Here is a 19,449-nt window from a genome sequence, read left to right on the forward strand (position 1 = left end):
AGAAACCTTGATTGTAGATGTAGGACATTACCTCTTCTATAGTGTTTGCTTGGAGAAGAGATAGGGGAGATAGGGAAATGTGGTTACACATTCAAAGTGGTTTACATATATGCATGTATTTATTTTGTACCTGGGGCAATGGAAGATTAAGTGACTTGCCTAGGGCTACAAGGAGCAGTGCTGGGATTTGATCCCATACCATCAAGGTGCTGAGGCAGCAGCTGTACCACTAGGCCATGCCTCACCTCATGCCTGATGTTTCTTAAAGATATTATGTAAGAATTGTGTAATTGATGAGCTGCAATTCTTGAATTTAGGACCAAATTCTATATCTGGTGCTGAACAAATCAGCACAGAACAACCACACACCTACCATTATTCTATAAGCCATGCCTTTATAGAATATGTGTAGTGGCCAGTCCCATTACTAAAATTTAGGTGCAATCATTTCCCCCAACTGAAAACCTGGTGTAAATGTCTGCGCCTAAACTGAGCATGAATCCAGATATATTTTATAACATTATGCATAACTAGTATTTTAGCCCGTTACATTAACGGGTGCTAGAATATATGTCTGTCTGTCTTTATTTCTGCTTCTCTCTCCCTCCCACTGTTTTTCTTTCTGTCTGTCTCTCTCCCTGGCCTCCTTTGTCTGTCTGTCTTTCTGTGTCTCTCCCTGTCCCTGTGTCCTCCTGCTGTCTGTCTTTCTTTCTATCTATCTGTCTCTCTCCCTGCCTCCTATGCAGCAGCATTTCTCTCCCCCACTTCCCTGTGCAGCAGCCACAGCAGCAGCATTCCCTCCCCCTCCATTTCCCTCCCCCACACCACTTCCCTGTGCAGCATCAGCGTTTCCCCTACTCCCCCTTTCCCTTCCCGCAGTCTGGCCGGCTCCCTTAGGCCCTTACCGCCCCCCCCCCTTTCCCTTCCTGCGGTCCCGACAAACCTACCGACTTCAGCAGCGTCTGCAGCACTCTACACACGCTGCTTCGGGGCCTTCTACTGCCTTGATTTACTCTGGCACATCCCTGATGACATCATCAGAGACGCGGCAGAGCAAATCAGGGCAGTAGAAGGCCCCAAAGCAGCATGTGTAGAGTGCTGAAGACGCTGCTGGAGTTGGCAGGTTTGTAGTCGGAACCGCGGGAAGGGAAAGGGGGGGGCGGCAAAGGACTAAGTGAGCCGGTCAGATGTTGGGAAGGGATGGGAGGGTCAGACCACAAAAAAAAACTTACGGAGTGGGGAGCTGGCAAAGGAGTCTTTTTGATCAGCACTTCTCTTCCTGGGCCACTATTTGGGTTCTGCTGCCGCGAGTGTGGGGTCGTTTTAAGCGCGCATACGCACTCTTGCTGGCCACAGACATACGGATCAGGGAACACGCAGTAAGAGTGCGCATGCACGCTTAGCGTTTTATTATATTAGATTCTTAGAAATGCGTAAGGCCCCATCCCATGGCCACACCCCCTTTTCAGATCCACACATTAGAATTTACTGGACCACTTTATATAATACACTTAGAAATCTGTGTACATAAATTCTATTTAGTAACAATAATTGCTTGCCGAATGACTCATTACACAATTGCGTGCACAATTTGGTCACGCAGCCAAATTTGCACTTCCAATTTTAGTCGCAATATATAGAATCCAGGGGTTAGAATGCAATTTTGCCACCTCTTCTACCCATTAAATCAATAAAATGAGGATCAACAAGAGGAATCCCTAACAGTCAAATTACTACTACATAAAAAATATGACTGGCATGTTATGAGAGAGAGAGAGCTCTTATTATTGAAAGTGTTACCTTGACAGGCAGCCAAATACCTCACTCTAAGAAGAAGGAAACAGTTTGTCTGGACCCCTCCACAGTGAGAACTTCTACCCCGACCCGACGTAGCATTCTGGACTTTGCCGTTGCTGCCACTGGTCCTTGTGCATCCGGAGGGTTCACCGAGTTTTCACCGGTGGGAGGAGTTGGCGCCAGTGACTTTGGGCTGGAGGTCTCCCTCTCTCGTCCGGAGACTATTCCACCGCCATGCCCTGCTTCATCCGTGGCTCAGTCGGGCAACCCTTGCACGGAAGTAACACCAGGGGAAACCCCATTGAAAGAGGCTGAACTTACAGAAGAATAAGGAGAGCAGAGAGACCTGGGAACTGGTTTTCTGGCTAGACCAGGAAAGAAGAAACCTGCAGTGGTGACTCTAGAGAGCATATGGGATGCTCGCGAGAGATTAAACTCAACAGTTGCTGGATCTTCCCAGTAGCTAGCCAACCTTGTGAGTACAGTGGCCGCTTTGGGGAAAATGTATCATCTACTAAGGAAGAGTTTAGAATTTAAGAAGGTTAATTACAAAGTGGCTAAATTACAAGATGTGACTAAAGGGATTTTGAAAGAAAAAATGCTTTTGAATAGAAAGATTGAGCAATTAGAAAATGACAACAAGAGGTTAAATCTATGTTTATTGAATTTTCCAAAATCTTTTGGAGTGACGCCTGTTGAAATGTTTAGAAAATACTTGGTAGAAACATTGAAATTTTCTCCTGAATTAATACCACCTTTGAACCGAGTATATTATTTGCCTAATAAGAAGCAGCCAGGTGTCACCACTGGAGAAGTTTACAATATAGCAAATTCCCTAAATGCCACTGAAATATTGGAATCCACATTGTCTTCAGAAACAGAGAGAGTTACATTACTGGTTTCCTTGGTCTTTGAACAAGACCTTAACACTATTTTAAGAATATATTTCTGTAACTCTCAAACATTGTTTCTTGGATTTTTCCTGATGTTACAAGGAACACACAAGAGAGGAGGAAATAGTTTCTGGCAATGCGATCTGAGGCATTAACCTTGGGAGCAACGTTTCTTTTGGCATTTCCTTGTAAATGTTTAATTAAGTTTCTTGGAGTGAAATACGCCTTTTTTATGCCAGATATGAAGAAACTGGCAACTGGGAAAGTTTAGTAAGATCTTAATATAGTCATAAAAAGATAAGATGGGACCACAAGTTGCTGTTAAGCCTTTTCCATTGTATTTGTACTTTATTTAAGTTGTTCCTCACTTATTTTTACTCTCCATTTTTTAGATTGTGGCCTAAGAAAGAATTAAGTTGTTTTACTTAATGGATAAAAGTATTAGTTTCTTTTTGTATTACCTGAACAAGAGATCTCTTGTGAAATTATTAAAATTCAATAAAGAAAATATATACAGCTCCCCCTCCCGATTCGCGGTTTCCTCACTCGCAAATTCGGTTATTCAATATTTTTTTGCCCCTTGTTTTTTAATGCAGAAACACTGCCCCAGACATCCCCCAGACCTTACCTGGTGGTCTAGCGGTGACGCGGAGCAGAAGCAATCTTCCTACGCTCCTGCCCTGTGCAGAGCCATCATCAAAATGGCTGCCATAAGTTCCCGTTATTCAGCCTCCAATGCACAAGAGTTCTCAGTGGCTTTTACCGACTGTGGTAGCAGCTACTGAGAATCCTAAGCAAATGCATTATAAGGAACTCATTAGTATTAAAATGAGCACTCTGTGTAAATGCAGAGCAAGAAATGCCCACCTTTTACTGTACATACTTTTCTAGCAGGTCCGGAACTGTCAGTGATTTCTCTAGTGGGAACAGTTTGCCTTAATTTAAAATTTTGATGTGCATGTGTGTCCTGTGCCTGACAGCCATGTCTAAAATCATCATGGAACTAAAAAAAGAAAAAAAAGTCCAAAGTAATTTTAGCTGCAGCTGGAAGTTTATTTTTGGTCCTTGCTACTGCTTACTTTTTCGGAACTTCAGCTCTTTTACATAGGTGTCAGGTCCAGTTCCTCCCCATTTTCACTGCGATACTCAACATAAACAGTGCTGGGATAGTGCTGAGGGAGAAAGACTGCCTTGTAAACTTCTAAATGCTAAGTTACTCAGAATTTAATATTTCTGCTCTTACAGTGATTATGGCATTACACTATCTACATCCTTTTCTCCTCCCTAACTGCTACTTGCTAACAAAAAAAATTCTCTATCCTCTGCTAAGTCATAATTCCTCTTGCTTCCTTCTCATAGTAAAAATCCTGTGTGCTTTGTGGCACAAGCAGTCTCAAGTTAGGAAAATCCTAGTTTAAAAAAAAAATCCTGTGTTTTAGGAGAACTGTTGATTTGGTAAAGCCTGTATTAGAAACTGTATTGAGATTCAGAGTCTTGGGTCATTGTCTCTGAATAGGTATTTAGAGCTGGTGTTAGCAGGGAGGAGTCTGGATTTGCTAATGTGCCTGCATTTCCTGCGACAGTGCTGAGGGAAAAAGACTACCTTGTAAACTTCTAAAAGTTAAGTTACTCAGAATTTAATATTTCTGCTCTCACACTGATTTATAGCATTTATACCTATCTGGATTCTCTTCTCTCCCCAACTGCTTCTTGCTAAAAAAAATTATATCTCCTCTGCTAAGTCATATTTCCTCTTGTTTCTTTCTCATAGGAAAAAGGGTAAGACTTATAGACCCACCCATCCCAGGATTCACTACTCATATACAATCAAATTATCAGTCAATTCACTTTCCAACCAATGAAGATGACTTTTATTCAGTGCAATCACTGTGGTGCTTTAATTCCAAGGCACACTATTTGGAGGCTCAAGGCTTGCCCCATCTGTCTTCATCTTGCTAGTATTAAAGAGCAGTTCTGCAAACTTAAACAGGAATTGGATGCAATTAAAACAGTTTCCATTGCTCTACAAAATCTTACCAATTTACCACTTTTGCCTCAAAGAATAAAACAACCCAGGAATAAATGGGTCACAGTAGGCTCAGGTAGACTGTGACATGTAACATAGAAACATCTACCTTCATAAATATTGCCTTCCTTTGCTCCATTAGTGCACTGCGATACTCATGAAAACAGAATTGAGGTGGGACTGGAACCAGTGAAGGTAACTCGAGAAAGAAAGCACACCCTAAGCACAAATGAAAAAGCCCAAAACAGAAAACTACTCCTGCTGGAGGATTCCATCATCAGAGGCATTAACCTTGGAGCAGAGGGCAAGGAGACCAAAGTAATGAAATGCCTTCCAGGATTCTCGGCTACCAGGCAAATACTGACTATAATTAAGGAAGAAACTAAGAATTCTAACACTGATGTTGTTATCCATCTGGGAACAAATGACCTGACCAACAACTCCCCACTTGCAGTGCAGAAAGCTTTTTGGGAGCAAGGGGGGGGGCTTAAAAACTTTTGTAAAGACTGTAGCTTTTTCAGAAGTACTGCCTACATATGGAAAAGGAAAGGAAAGAGTTAAAAACATAGAGGACTTCAATAAGTGGCTCAATGCCTTGTGTCATCAAGAAGGCTTTAGGCACATAAGAGGATGGGGAGATAAAAGGAAAGACAAGAGACTATATTGTGACGATGGGCTACATCTTACTATAGCAGGAAAAATAATCCTTGCTGAGAAATTTAGACAGGATGTTTCTAGGCGTTTAAACTAGAAGGTGGAGGTGGCGTATGTATGAAGGACATTTATGGAGGCTACCCCCAGCAAAAGACAAGATGTGATGGTAGTAAAGATAACAATGAAACAATATTAGCAATTCACTTCTTAGCAATGCAACAGGAAGCAAAACTAAACAAAAAAAAAAACTATACAAAAAATAAGTTTACCAGTGAAAGATAACTGGAAATCAATGACCACAAACACTCACAACAAAGTTCATGATCTGCAAGCCCTGATGTTAGAGGCAGACCTGGATATTGTTGCTATCACAGAGACATAGGTTCAGTGACTCTTATGGATGAGATGCAAACATACCAGGATATAATCTTTTTAGGAAGGACCGAGATGGTAAAAAAATGTGGGGGAGTAGCTCTCTATGAAAAGACCAATATCCAAGTGACTGAAATGCAGGGGACTTGGGGAGAGGAAGAAGCGATATGGATCACTCTGAAAAGAGAAGATAGAACTTCTATCTACATGGGTGTAGTCTACAGACCTCCGACTCAGTCACAGAAAATTTAGAAAGATCTGATTGCAGATATCCAAAAGTTCGGAAAGAAAGAAGAGATGCTACTGTTGGGTGATTTCAATCTGCTCTTATGAATAAATAGAAACAAGAGAAAAAGGAAACTGATAGGGTTCTCCAAACTTGTGGCTGAGAAAATAAAGGCAAAAGAGTTGTCATTCATGAAATATAAAAAAAATTAAAAAGAGGAGTACAGAAAGGTCTACCACGTGAAACTAAAAGAAGCCAAGGGAGAGAAAGACGTCTAGCGAAAGCACAAGCAGAAGAGCAAATGGCTAGAAATGTAAAAAAGGGAGACAAACATTTTTCAGATATATTAGTGAAAGGAGGAAGATGAAAAATGGAATTGTGAGACTAAAAGATACTATGAACTGATATGTGGAGAGTGAGGAGGAAAAAGCAAACATGCTAAACAAATACTTCTGTTCTATGTTCACAGAAGAAAATCCTTGAGAAGGACCAAGATTGTCTGGCAAAGTTACACACAAGAATGGAGTAGATGCCATGCTATTCATGGAAGAAAGTGTTTATGAACAACTTGAAAAATTGAAGATGGAAAAAGCAATGGGACTGAACAGGATCCATCCCAGGATATTGAGGAAGTTCAGAGAGGTTCTGGTGGGTCCTATTAAAGATTTATTCAACAAATCATTGGAGACAAGTTTCTGGGCTTTGGAGAAGAGCATATGTGGTCCCTATTAACAAAAGTAGTCGCAGATATGAAGCGGGAAACTACAGGCCAGTAAGTCTCACTTCAGTATTGGAAAAATAATGGAAGCGTTGCTGAAAGAAAGGATAGTGAAATTCCTAGAATTTAATGGGTTATAGGATCCGAGGCAACATGGTTTTACTAAAGGTAAGTTGTGCCAAACAAATCTGATTGAATTTTTTGATTGGGTGACCAGAGAATTGTATCAAGGACATATGCTATATGTAATTTACTTAGATTTCAGCAAAGCCTTTGACATGGTTCCTCATAGGAGGCTTTTGTACAAACATGAAGGGCTGAAGTTAGGACCCAAAGTGGTGAACTGGATTAGAAACTGGTTGACAGATAGATGCCAGAGGGTGGTGGTTAATGGAATTCGCTCAGAGGAAGGAAAGCTGAGTAGTGGGACCAATCCTGTTCAATATGTTTGTGAGCGACATTGTAGCAGAGTGGACAGCAAGGAAGGGGTGAAAAACATGAAAAAGGATCTGCAAAAGTTAGAGGAATGGTCTAAAACAGTGGTTCTCAACTCTGTCCTGGAGGACCACCAGGCCAATCGGGTTTTCAGGCTAGCCCTAATGAATATGCATGGAGCAGATCTGCATGCCTGTCACTTCCATTATATGCAAATCTCTCTCATGCATATTTATTAGGGCTAGCCTGAAAATACGGCTGGCCTGGTGGTCCTCCAGGACAGGGTTGGGAACCACTGGTTTAGATGGGCTGGAGTGAGCTTTGACAGAGACTCCAGTACAGGGGTCCCCAAAGTCCCTCCTTGAGGGCCGAATCCGGTCGTGTTTTCAGGATTTCCCCAATGAATATGCATGAGATCTATGTGCATGCATATTCATTGGGGAAATCCTGAAAACCCGACTGCTCCAGTAGATGGAACCTAAGCACAGTACCAGACAGAGCTCTGGGTTTCTAAGAAATATCTAAGAAAAAGGACAATTTAATTTAAACTATGAATTTGTATTGTGTATGGTTGGGCAGGTTGGATGGACCATTTGGGTCTTTATCTGCTGTCATTTACTATGTTATTATGTTTATGCTGAGCATCCCTCAGCAAATGGAAATTGCTTCCAATCCAGTTTTTTCCACCAGGTTGCTAGCGTTCTGTGCATCAAGCCCTATATCACTCCATTTGAGGCATGTGCCTGCCCAGTCTCCATGCTCACTCACAAACTTTACTGCTGCAAGCCCACAGCAAAGCTGCATTTTCCCTAATACAAAGTTGCCAAATTATCCATTCCAGGAAGGAGATCTTTTGGCTCGTCCTGGTTTTAAACTTACATCCCAAAGCAGTGTAGTATTTGCAGTCCCTGATACTATACTATATTGAAATCAGTGCTGTAGGTCCTATAAGGCAGTAGTCCCCAACCTTTTTTACACCAAGGACCGCTTTTATAGAAGCAAATTTTTCCAGGGACGGTAAGGCGGGGGGGGGGGGGAGGATTCGGGGATGGGTTCGTAGGGCAGTTTTATATACAATATACATTACATTTCTATTATTATCAATAATAATAAAAGGCTAAGCGCGCATGCGCTTTTCAAAGAGCGTGATTCCTGGTGGCATGAGGTGTGCCTTCGTGCCGAATTCGATTTTCGAACACGGAGGCAGGCCAGAACATGGAGACACTCCCCCCTCGCCATCACTCACCGCCAGAGTCTGCCGCTGATTCGGAGGAGGAGGGGGGGCACAGGCGCACCTGCCAGGATCTTCTCACTCTCCTCACCTGCCCGCCGCGGCTCCTCTCTCGAACTGTACCAGGCGGGGATCGAGAGAAGAGCTGCGGCATCGGCTTTCAAGTGAAACACGAGCGGGCGGGCGGCCCGCAGACAGGAGGCTGCCGAAGCCGGAAACGAAGCTTCCCGGAGGGGGGGGGACGGCACGGCAAGCGACGGCGAGGAGGGAATAGGAGCAGGCCACAGAGGCTGTCGGTGCCTGCAGGCCGCGGCGGCTTTACGCAGATGTCGGTGGAGGTAAGGGTTGCTGCTGGACATGGGAAGAGGTGCTGATGGACGGGGGGGGGGGCAAAAAAAAGGAAGGGAGGCCTACTGCTGGACAGGGGGAACAGAAAAGAGGTACTGCTGGACAGGGGAAGAGGTGCTGATGGACGGGGGGGGGGCAAAAAAAGGAAGGGAGGCCTACTGCTGGACAGGGGGAACAGAAAAGAGGTACTGTTGGACAGGGGAAGAGGTGCTGATGGACGGGGGGGGGGCAAAAAATGAAGGGAGGCCTACTGTTGGACAGGGGGAACAGAAAAGAGGTACTGCTGGACAAGGGAAGAGGTGCTGATGGACGGGGGGGGGGCAAAAAAAGGAAGGGAGGCCTACTGCTGGACAGGGGGAGCAGGAAAGAGGTGCTGCTGGACAGGGGGGGGGTTAAAACAAAGGGAGAAGGGCTGCTGCTGGATAAGGGGACCAGTGAAGGGGTGGTGGTGGACACAGGGGAAGAAAAAGGAAGGGAGAATGGACAGGGGGAGCAAGCAAGGGGTGGTAGTGGTGGACAGCCGAGGAAAAAGAAAGACAGAAAGAAAGAAATACAGAAACAGGCTAAGAAGAGAGAGAGAGAAAGAAAGAAATACACACACACACACACACATATTCTAGCACCTGTTAATGTAACGGGCTTAAAGACTAGTTAAGTTATAAAATCGTAATAGCAATTATACAACTTACCTAATGCAGAATCAGTGGGAGCACTGAGCTTGCAGTACCCCGATGACCCCGCCAACCCATCCCCCTGCGTAGCATCTTTTTATCTCTCCCTCCCATCCTCCGTGCAACAGAACCCTGATGACCCCGTCAACCCATCCCCCTGCAACTTATCTTTCCATCTCTTCCTCCCATCCCTCACGTGCAGCAGAACCCCGCTGATCCCGCCAACCCATCCCTCTACATAACATCTTTCCATCTCTCATTCCCATCCCATCCTGCATAGCAGAACCCCGCCGACCCTCTCACCGTGAGGCTGACATGCCTTCGTTCGAAACAGCAGCGGTGGCAACACTGAACAGGCTGCTTTGCTGCCTTCCCTGCCGGGGCCTTCCCTCTGCCACCGCTTCACTGATGTCATCTTTCCATCTGATGTCATCTGTGATGTGGCGGCAGAGGGAAAGCCCCAGCGGGGAAGGCAGCAAAGCAGCCTGTTCAGTGCTGCCACCGCTGCTGTTTGGAACAGAGGCATGTCGGCCTCACGGTGGGAGGGTCAGCAGGGTTCTGCTGTGCAAGATGGGAAGGAGGGATGGGAAGATGTTGCGCAAGGGGATCTCTCGCTTCCCGGCTGTCAGACTGCTGTGGCCCGCTAGTTGGGGACCCCTGCTATAAGTCACTAGGATGAAGTTGGCAGAAATTCAGGACCGATCAAAAAGCCTCCCTCCTGGAATGGGTAACTTGGAAGTTCTGCTAATACTGAGGAAACATGGGGGAAAGGAGGGCAGGGAAAATGAATGTACCTCGGGGAGGGGAGAAAAGCAAAGTAACAGGAGTCCATGGTAGGGATCCCACATGTGCATATTTGCCCAGGCCCTAGAATAAAGTGCATGTTGGGACTTTAAAATTTTGCTTTTCTTAGGGAATGCAATGGGGAAATCTGAACTACAAATCCCTGCAATCAACAGGGTAAACCCAGGACTGGATCAACCCTGTCCAGCAAATCTGGATCCAATTGGCAGCTTTATCCTAGGACCCAATATAGTGTTAATCCAGCCCTGATCTCACAGCATAGTTGAAAGCAAAGATAGACAAGTTATCAAAGTACAAGAGGAGACTGTGCAATGCACAGGACGAGGATAGTGAGGGGGTGGGGGAAGGGATTCCTACCTTTTTCAGCTTGGTAAGCAGGAATGCTGTATGCCCATGTCCCTTCATTTGTGCCTCCTTCCTCTCTGGTATCTATGACAAGGAGAATGTAATTATGCATCCCTTCATTCCTGACCAGTGATCAAATTTTGCTGTACTCTCAACTCCTTAAAAAGCTACCATTTCCTGATTTAAGCTCATATATATGAATGAGGGTGGCCTACAGCCTGGCTGCCCTGGGTAGGCCTGCTCTCACTATCAGAAGCCAAACAGGGCCAGGCCTGGCTAGTACCTGGATGGAAGACCACCTGGGAACACCAGGCACTGTAGGCTGAGGGGCCCTATGTTGGGCAGCAGCAACATAGTGGAGCCATACACTGCACATGAGAAGGCAATGGTAAACCATACTTGTACTCTGCCATGAAACATCACAGGGCGGATTCCTTACTGTGTTTTGTTGCCAGGGGTCAGCAGCCAACTCAGTGGCATAATCCATCCCTCCATAAGAATGAGAAGCTCCTAAGAGCTAATCCCAGGCTCTGTCACCAACTTTCTACTTCGGGAGACTCAATTTATCTCTCTAGGCCTCAGCTCAAGGGCTCATTTTATCTTGCTTTAGGACAGTATAATGGCCACAGAGATGCAAATGCCCCATAGCAACAATCTACAAACTGGCATGGAACATGACAACAGCAATGGCAATAGGGAAATCACAGGTCAAAGGACAAACTTCCATAAGCCCTAATATTAAACTGCCTTTATTCATTGTAGGATGTCCAGGCTCTGTTCTGGAACACAGACCACCTCCAACACCCCAATGCTAGTAATTAAAGCAGTGTGACAGAGAGTGGGCCCTGAAACAAAGGAAGTTCAATTTTGAGCAGGACAAACCTCTTAGTAAGAGCAGTTAATGTAGTTGGCTTAAAAAAATGGTTTGGACAAGTTCCTAGAGGAAAAGTCCATAGTCTACTGTTGAGACAGACATAGGAGAAGCCACTGCTTGCATGGAATATTGCTATTTAGGTTTTTGCCAGGTACTGGTGACTTGGATTGGCCTCTTGTGACTTGGATTGGGATACTGGGCTAGATGACTGACACGGTAAGGCTATTCTTATGTTCACAGACAGACTGACCACATCAAGGCTGTATGATGGAGGCTGGATTTATTCTCTCGAGTTTCCTGAATAGATCTGCAGCCAGAAGAGAAATGCTGCCAAACAGAGAAACCAGTAGGTATTTTTAATTTACAGGATATACTGAAGTGCTGCTGACTGTGATCCATCATCTCAGGTCCTCATGTAGCTTTTCTTTTCCCCCAAGACTAAGTGAGAACATAACAATTTGCATCTTCAGTTGAGACAAGTCTCTCAAGAACCTCTCAATTTCTGCTTCCCTTTTTCCCAGCCACAGAGCTTCTTTTGATTTTCTGATGACTCAGTTTCACTGCATTAAAGTGAACAATCATCAGCTTATTTTTATTGTTCACATTTTCTACATCCCCCTTGTTTGTTTTTACTTTTTTTTTTTTTTATGTTCAAAAAGTTTTATTGATTTTATATATGAGAAGAAATATAAAGCCAACAATATGGGTGTTCAAAAGAACACAGGATAACAATAGCATTAACAAATGTGAAGTGCATCCACAATGAAAGAATAATCACAAAGGAATAAATGCATAAAAAGGAAAAAGATGAGAATACACTGGCAGAAATACAGTGATATGGCTTCAGAATGGAAACACGGCCTCATGTCGGCATTGGTGAGAAATGGGGGGAATAATACAGTTTTGTGTAAATAATGTCCAGAGGGCAGGGAAGTTTAAGGACAAAGATGTATTTATTGAGTTCATTGAAATAAGACACATAAAAAGTACCAAATACAGAGAAGGAGAGAGATCCAGACATAATTTTGACATGACAGGTGAAAATAACAAAGTTATTGCACATATATATACAAAATATATATATATATAAACACATAATTAGGACAAGAGTCACTTGTACAGACAGTCAGTACAGCATGCTGATGCTCAACCATTCAGAAATACAAATTATATACTATCCTCTTGGCTAACAATTCATTAGATTTGTGTCACTCTGCCTTTAGTGTCACAGCAGGCTCAAGTTCAACTTGACCTGGTTGTGTCCCCATTAGATCTTTGGGAGTTGAAGCTTTTTCTTAGGGAAACTGGGACCACAAGTCCCAGAGATGGACTGGGATGAAAACCAGGACCGGATTGACCTGACTCTAACCCTACCCTGCCCCAATGCTGTGTCAGACAAGGGCCCCTGGATGGGTCTGGGTCAGGACTATTCATCTGTAAGGCAATTGGGGAAAACTAGGGCCAGCCCAGCTTCTAGCCAATGACCTAGAGTTCCATTGTAATCCTAAATCTTCCAGCTCATGCCATAAATACAGAGCAGGAGCCAAAGTACGCCTGAGGCCAGAATCCATACTGGAGAATTTTCCCCACCTCACTTCAGCCTTCATTTTTCCTCAAGGTCAGAAACACCACAAAGGCAGCCAGAACTCGGGTGCCCAGCCCCTTACTCTTCAGTTTTTGGTTTGCTTTACCTGTGTCAGGGGCATAGTTGTTTCCCAGGGGCTTCTCTTGTGGTGCTGGGGGTCCAGCTAGGCAGTAACTGGATTGAACCGGCTGGTTCCCATCAAGTCTGTTAGTGTCCAGCGGTAGTGTCGAACTGGTGCATATCCGAGATCTGGGTCTCACACTGCTGTATACCACCTGGTCTAGGCTGCCCTGGCCCAAGACAGGCACATTGTCATATTTAACTGAGGGCAACTGGCAGCGGGCATCCCCTTGGCCTGGGGAGGCAGTCCCCTTCTTGAATTTGTTTACCACAGCATATGTGTCATTCATGATCTGAGTGTGTCTGGTGTTTGGTAGAGACTGGAGAGCTGGTTCTGCTGACACAGAGGTATTCCTGAGGATGTCAAGAGGCCAAGGGAGCAATTAGTGACATTAAAATAAAACTTTTTGCACAGTTTACAGTTATTGAGAAGTTAAGATAACAACAGTGCTTCAAGTCTTAAGGATTTGTCTAGTTTCATGGAAGTGACAGTGCTGGACATCTTACCCCCCAATGTGTGTGTGTATGACATCATTTATGATTTCACAATCAACAATATTTATTTATTTATTCAATTTTCTATACTGTTCTCCCAGGAGAGCTCAGAATGGTTTACATGAATTTATTCAGGCACTCAAGCATTTTTCCCTGTCTGTCCCAGTAGGTTCACAATCTAACTAATGTACCTGGGGCAATGGGGAAATTAAGTGACTTGCCCAGGGTCACAAGGAGCTGTGTGGGTTTGAACCACAACCAGGAAGTGACTTCATAGATCTTCCAATTGATTAAAATTGTTTTAATGGTAATCATTAAGTTATTCAACAATTTTGTCACAGAGGAGCTTAATGAAGATGTAAACCCAACCCCCCCCCCCGAATAATTATTGAATAAGTTGAGCAGATTAGATGGGCCATTTGGCCTTTATCTGATGTCATGTTTCTATGTTTCTATAGGGGAGCCAGGCCGGCGTGAGCAACAGGCTGGAAAAGTTGCTTGTGCTGATGAAGATTTAAAGAGGTACCAGGGGGAAGAGAGGGTGTGAGCATGGCATTGGGGGGAAAGGTGCCAACGCCCCCACCCCTTACTATGTCAATGGATATAGGTTTTAAACTCAGAAAAAATGTACAGACATATTGCGTATCTTTCTACCTTGTGGACATTAATATCGAATTCTGCTGACTTCTGAAAAAAGCCAAACCATTGATAATCCTAACTCCTAAGCACATCTCAGATTAAAAATCAGGGATACTAGACAAAACCAAAGTGGCTTAGTTAAACACATAATAAGACATATGGACTTATTATGTGTTTAACTACAATCGTGAAAGAAAAAACAATAGGTTAGGTTAGGGTAAAAAGTGATAAAATTTGTTTGTTTTTGTCCTTAAGAAGACAGTTATTGTCCAAAGGCAACCTGGAGCAAAAATGTTTTTAATTTTGATTTGTGCAAAGTTTGCCAGTGGCTTCATCTGGCCCTGCCCCTGGCATGAACGGGTCAAGGGACTGCTCTACTAGCTAGGGCAGAAATCTGAATAAAGCTGAATGAACAAAAGTTATTTGGGGAGGGAGGAGAACTATACACAGATATGACGGTCTTACAAGTATAAAGTTCGGGTTCCTTTTATCAAGCCGCGCTAGTGGTTTAACGCACGTAATAGCGTGCGTTAAACCGCCGGCCGCGCTAGCCGCTACCGCCTCCTCTTGCGCAGGCGGCAGTTTTTGGCCAGGGCGGGGGTTAACGCGTGATGAAAAGTCACGCGCGTTAACCCCGCTAGCGTGGCCTGATAAAAGGAGCCCTTAGTTTCCCTACAGAAAACTATACTGTAATTTGTTTATGAAACCAGTAAACTGAACAGACATGAGCTGGAAATCAAAGAGCTTTTTAACTGCTAACTCCAACCCACTTGTCAAGTACCCATGTCTATTTTGTCACTCCCTCTGTAATTCTCTACCTCAATTGTCCTGCTTGTCTGTCTGATTAGATTGTAAGCTCTGTCGAGCAGGGATTTTCTTTTACTGCATGCATCTGGCAGTGCTGTAGAAATGATGTTAGAAGTAGTAGTAGTAGTACAGGTTAATAAATGGCAGAACACACTGAGCTTTCTCATCCCCTGCCACTCTATATTAACTGAATGAGAACATGATGTATAATCAGTAGACTGAGTCAGACGTGAGCCAGCTGGATCACCACTGCAAGCTGAAACAGTTTGGCAACTTCTGGGTAGGGTAAGACAGTAGCTATGTGGGCAGGGCAATCAGCTGGAGTGGGTTTATGAGTATCTTGATGCCCACAGAGCAGAGAAAGAGAAAAAGCCAGAAAAACAGGAAATCGAAAGTAATTCTTGCAGCTGGTGCTGCTGTATCCAAGTCTGCTTGACCGAGAGTTTCAACCATCTTGAAACATCAGTCAAGCACACTCAGACATGGCACCAACTGATACCACCATAGAAGCTTAACAGAACAGGAAGTGGAAAGATTATGAGCCAGTCACTGTGAAAAGTTGTCTCTTATCATATAAGATACTGGGCATCATGATGAAATGGGAATGAGGGGGGAAAGAATCAAATTTCCCAATTCCTAGTCTTTTCCTCTTTCTCCCTATGATCCTCTGCACCCTCTTTCCAGCTAGTCAGTAGGGGCATCCATGTCATATCTAGCTCTTTCTCCTCCGTTGGCTTCAATCTGAAATTTTAATAAAAGAAGCACTGCAATCTCTTTGGACCTACCAGCATCACTGATTCAAACTGTATATTGATCTGGCTGATCAAGGAACTGGATGCAGTTGTGAAGCCCTGCTGGCAGGGGGATGGAAGGAAGACCATTCTGGGGCTGGAGGGGGGCTTAGAAAGCATCACACATGGTACAGAGAGGGAGGCAACAGGGAGGATAGTACAGGGTGGAAGATGACAGAGGATCATGCAGAATGCTTGAAGGAGAGAGAGAATCACATGGCATAGAGGGAGGTGGAGGAGAGGGTCAAGCTTCGGACAAGGAGGTTGAGAGAGGAATTACAGGTAGTGTAAGGAAGTAGAAGCAGGGAGGATCACAAAGGTCCAAGGGATGTCTCTTCTGTCTATTCCTCCCCCCACCAACCTCCCGTCCCTGTGGTTAGTGTCTGGGAGGTGAGGACTGTGAAGAAATCTTATTTCAGTGTCCAGGCTGTGAGAGAGATGGTAGGAGGGGAGCAAAAGCAGTCATCAGCCCCTACCTGTGTCCTGGTAGCAAGGCTGAGAGCTTAAACTGTTTCAGATGGTAGAGACTCTAAACACGGTTCCTACCTGGAGTTACTGGAGGCTTTAAAGGGAGTGAGCTTGGCTCTCCTGTCAGTCCTCAGGGACACGGCATCATCATAGAATGGTATCTTGTTCTGGCCAGAGAAGGAAAGAAAACCAGAACAGTGGTGATGAGCTCTTAACCATGGCAGCCCTCCCAGCAGTTTGTGTGTGGGTTTGTCTCTTTCTTTTTCAGGAAGTGTCTTTTGTGCTCTTCCTATAAGTCCTACTTTCAGTCAGGCAGATGAGCTGGTTTAACCTTTACTGGTATGACTACAATCAGATCAGCCAGAGGATGTGGTAAGAGCGGATAGCGTAGCTGGTTTTAAGAAAGGTTTGGACAAGTTCCTGGAGGAAAAGTCCGTAGTCTGTTATTGAGAAAGACATGGGGGAAGCCACTGCTTGCCCTGTATCGGTAGAATGGAATATTGCTACTCCTTGGATTTTGACCAGGTACTAGTGACCTGGATTGGCCACCGTGAGAACGGGCTACTGAGCTTGATGGACCATTGGTCTGACCCAGTAAGGCTATTCTTATGTTCTTAAGGGGCTGCTACTGTGTGTGTCTCTGCAATCTGAGGGACAAAACCCAGCACATTTCTCCACTGAGCCATAATCCAAGTACAAGGTCAACTGTAATGATTTCTTTACAGAACAAATGGAGAAAACAGGTAGAACATGACTCATGTGTGTATGCTAACATTTCAAAGGATGAATTCTACAGGAATCTCACCCCCCAAAAGGGTTGGTGTTCACTCTCTCAGGGTTCTGCCCACAGTTTAAACTCCCAGAAAATAAAAACCAGCTTGACCAGCTCTAACTAGCTTACTTCAGGTCCTCCCTCTCTGTCTAAGGTGTGGTTTGTTCCCTTAGCCTTTCAAAACATAGCTCCTAGGGTTGACACCCCTATGGGTCCCTTGTGGGCTCCCCTATGGGGCCCCTTGTGGCATCCTCCTCCCCTTAGCCACCCCCTTTCCTCCTCACCTAAGGTTGCCTGTTTTTCTGGGAGTCTTCAGGTGGTTTTGGAATCCCCCTACTCCAGCTGTGTTGGGTGGTTTCACAATCCTACCACTGCCACAAATGTGATCATGTGATTGAGCCAAGCAGTCACTATCTATCACATCTCAACTCCCCAGGCGCTTCCGATCTTCTTTCTTGTTCACTCTGTTCTTCTTTACACTTACTTCAATCACACTGTTCTAAAATATACATGACCTCCCTGGTCTCTTGGGCCACCTCTTCACCAGTCCCTCTGATCACCACTGGTCACTCACTCTCGGGCCACCTCTCTAGTATCAGGCTGCTTCCTAGGGAGTCTTCTGACAGCTCCCGGTACCATTTACCTGTCGTCAAGCCTGGGGTACTCTCTTGGTCACCCAGCTCTACCGGGCCCTCCAGCTACTTCACTCCTCAGCTAGTCACCATCAATCTTTCCCACTGGTCTCTCCACCAGCCACAGTCAGCCAGGACTCCACCAGTACTCTGGTCCTTCCACAGACCCTCTGGCCATCAGTCATTCCCTGAGGATTGGTCCCTCAGGCACTCTCTCATTGGGCCTTCTGCTTGTCATCAAGCCTGAGTACTCTCCAGTTACTCCAATCTCTACCAGGTAGACTAATACAGACAAGGATCACACACTCTCTCTCTCTGCTATAGTATGCCCCATTAACACTGGACAACTCCTCTACTGCACTGGTAGCAAGGGCTTACCAAAAGTTAGGCCAAAGCCAGCCAGCCAGCCAGCCAGCCAGCCAGCCAGCCAGCCAGCCAGCCAGCCAGCCAGCCAGCCAGCCAGCCAGCCAGCCAGCCAGCCAGCCAGCCAGCCAGCCAGCCAGCCAGCCAGCCAGCCAGCCAGCCAGCCAGCCAGCCAGCCAGCCAGCCAGCCAGCCAGCCAGCCAGCCAGCCAGCCAGCCAGCCAGCCAGCCAGCCAGCCAGCCAGCCAGCCAGCCAGCCAGCCAGCCAGCCAGCCAGCCAGCCAGCCAGCCAGCCAGCCAGCCAGCCAGCCAGCCAGCCAGCCAGCCAGCCCCAGGGTCACCCAAGTTCCCAAAAGAGCTCCTGCTTTTCTCAGCTCACTGTGCTTGAGCTCTCCTTTACAGCACCCTAAATCACTCAGGATGAATAGACAGCTCCCAGCAGCTTTTGCAATATCTTTATGCAAATGAGTTGCACACACCACTGCTCAGGCTCCCTCTGCTGCCTCATGACAGGAACCTCACCCTGTCACAGGCACACAATGAGAAATCCTAACAAGAGACATTCTACCATGTATTTTTACACCTAGCTCCCAAACAGATGGGCATGAGTTGTGAATGTAGAAACAGAAAACTTGCTATTTTGTTACACTTTAGCCCCCAGATTCTAGCGTATAACTTTGGGCAAGCAAACTATAGAATAGTGCCAGCTGGGCATCTAATTTGTTAAATTAGGCGGCAATTTGCCTTAAGTACCAATAATAGTCTTTAAATGGCATTTATTGGCACTAATGTGTAGTTAGTTATGTGTGTAATTGCATGTAGGTATTATTCTATAAGACTTAGCACGTAAATACTATTTATTTATTGGGATTTATTAACTAACTTTTTCACAAAGAGATTCACCCAAAGCGGTTTACAGTATATTGAATAGTAATCATGTACTCTTAAATATTTTCCCTATCTGTTCCGACAGGCTCACAATCAAACTGTGGCAAAGGAGGGTTAAGTGGCTTGCCCAGAGTCCCAGGGAGCAGGCTGGAATCCAACTCACAACCTCATGGTACTGAGGCAGTGGTTCAAACCACTAGACCACTCCTACAAAGGGGACATGCACACGCAGTTGCATGTGTAAGTTATAGAATACTATGACTTACATATGCAATCATTTACTCCAGCCTTTCACATGGCCTGACGTTAGGCTTTCCGCATGTTTATTACGCTGTTTTGTGCACAATAGCCGTTACAGAATTGGCGTTTAGCCGTCATATTTTTTGCACCTAATTTATGGTGCTCTTTCTTGACTCTACCTTTAAGCGTGTATTTTTCCACTTGTTTAAATGAATTGTGGGCCTTCTATTGAGAGCATTTTTGGGAGTGGGGAGAT

The 19,449-nt window shown here is 45.0% G+C and overlaps 1 protein-coding gene across 4 annotated transcripts in view; it reads right to left on the reverse strand.

The window, feature by feature from the left end:
* The window catches only part of PTPN18 (protein tyrosine phosphatase non-receptor type 18), a 137,186-nt gene that overhangs the window by 12,638 nt on the left and 105,099 nt on the right, over positions 1 to 19,449 (reverse strand). For 2 of the 4 annotated variants that reach the window (XM_033923259.1, XM_033923252.1), the window contains exons 12-14: positions 16,378 to 16,466; positions 13,086 to 13,453; positions 10,533 to 10,604 (exon numbers count right to left, since the gene is read on the reverse strand). In XM_033923259.1, coding sequence (XP_033779150.1) covers positions 10,533 to 10,604; positions 13,086 to 13,453; positions 16,378 to 16,466 — 529 coding nt within the window. The remainder of the gene's footprint in view (positions 1 to 10,532; positions 10,605 to 13,085; positions 13,454 to 16,377; positions 16,467 to 19,449) is intronic. The other 2 variants (XM_033923274.1, XM_033923267.1) reach the window with 1 other exon arrangement.

This window comes from Geotrypetes seraphini, chromosome 1 (assembly GCF_902459505.1).
Source record: "Geotrypetes seraphini chromosome 1, aGeoSer1.1, whole genome shotgun sequence".
Lineage (NCBI taxonomy): Eukaryota > Metazoa > Chordata > Amphibia > Gymnophiona > Dermophiidae > Geotrypetes > Geotrypetes seraphini.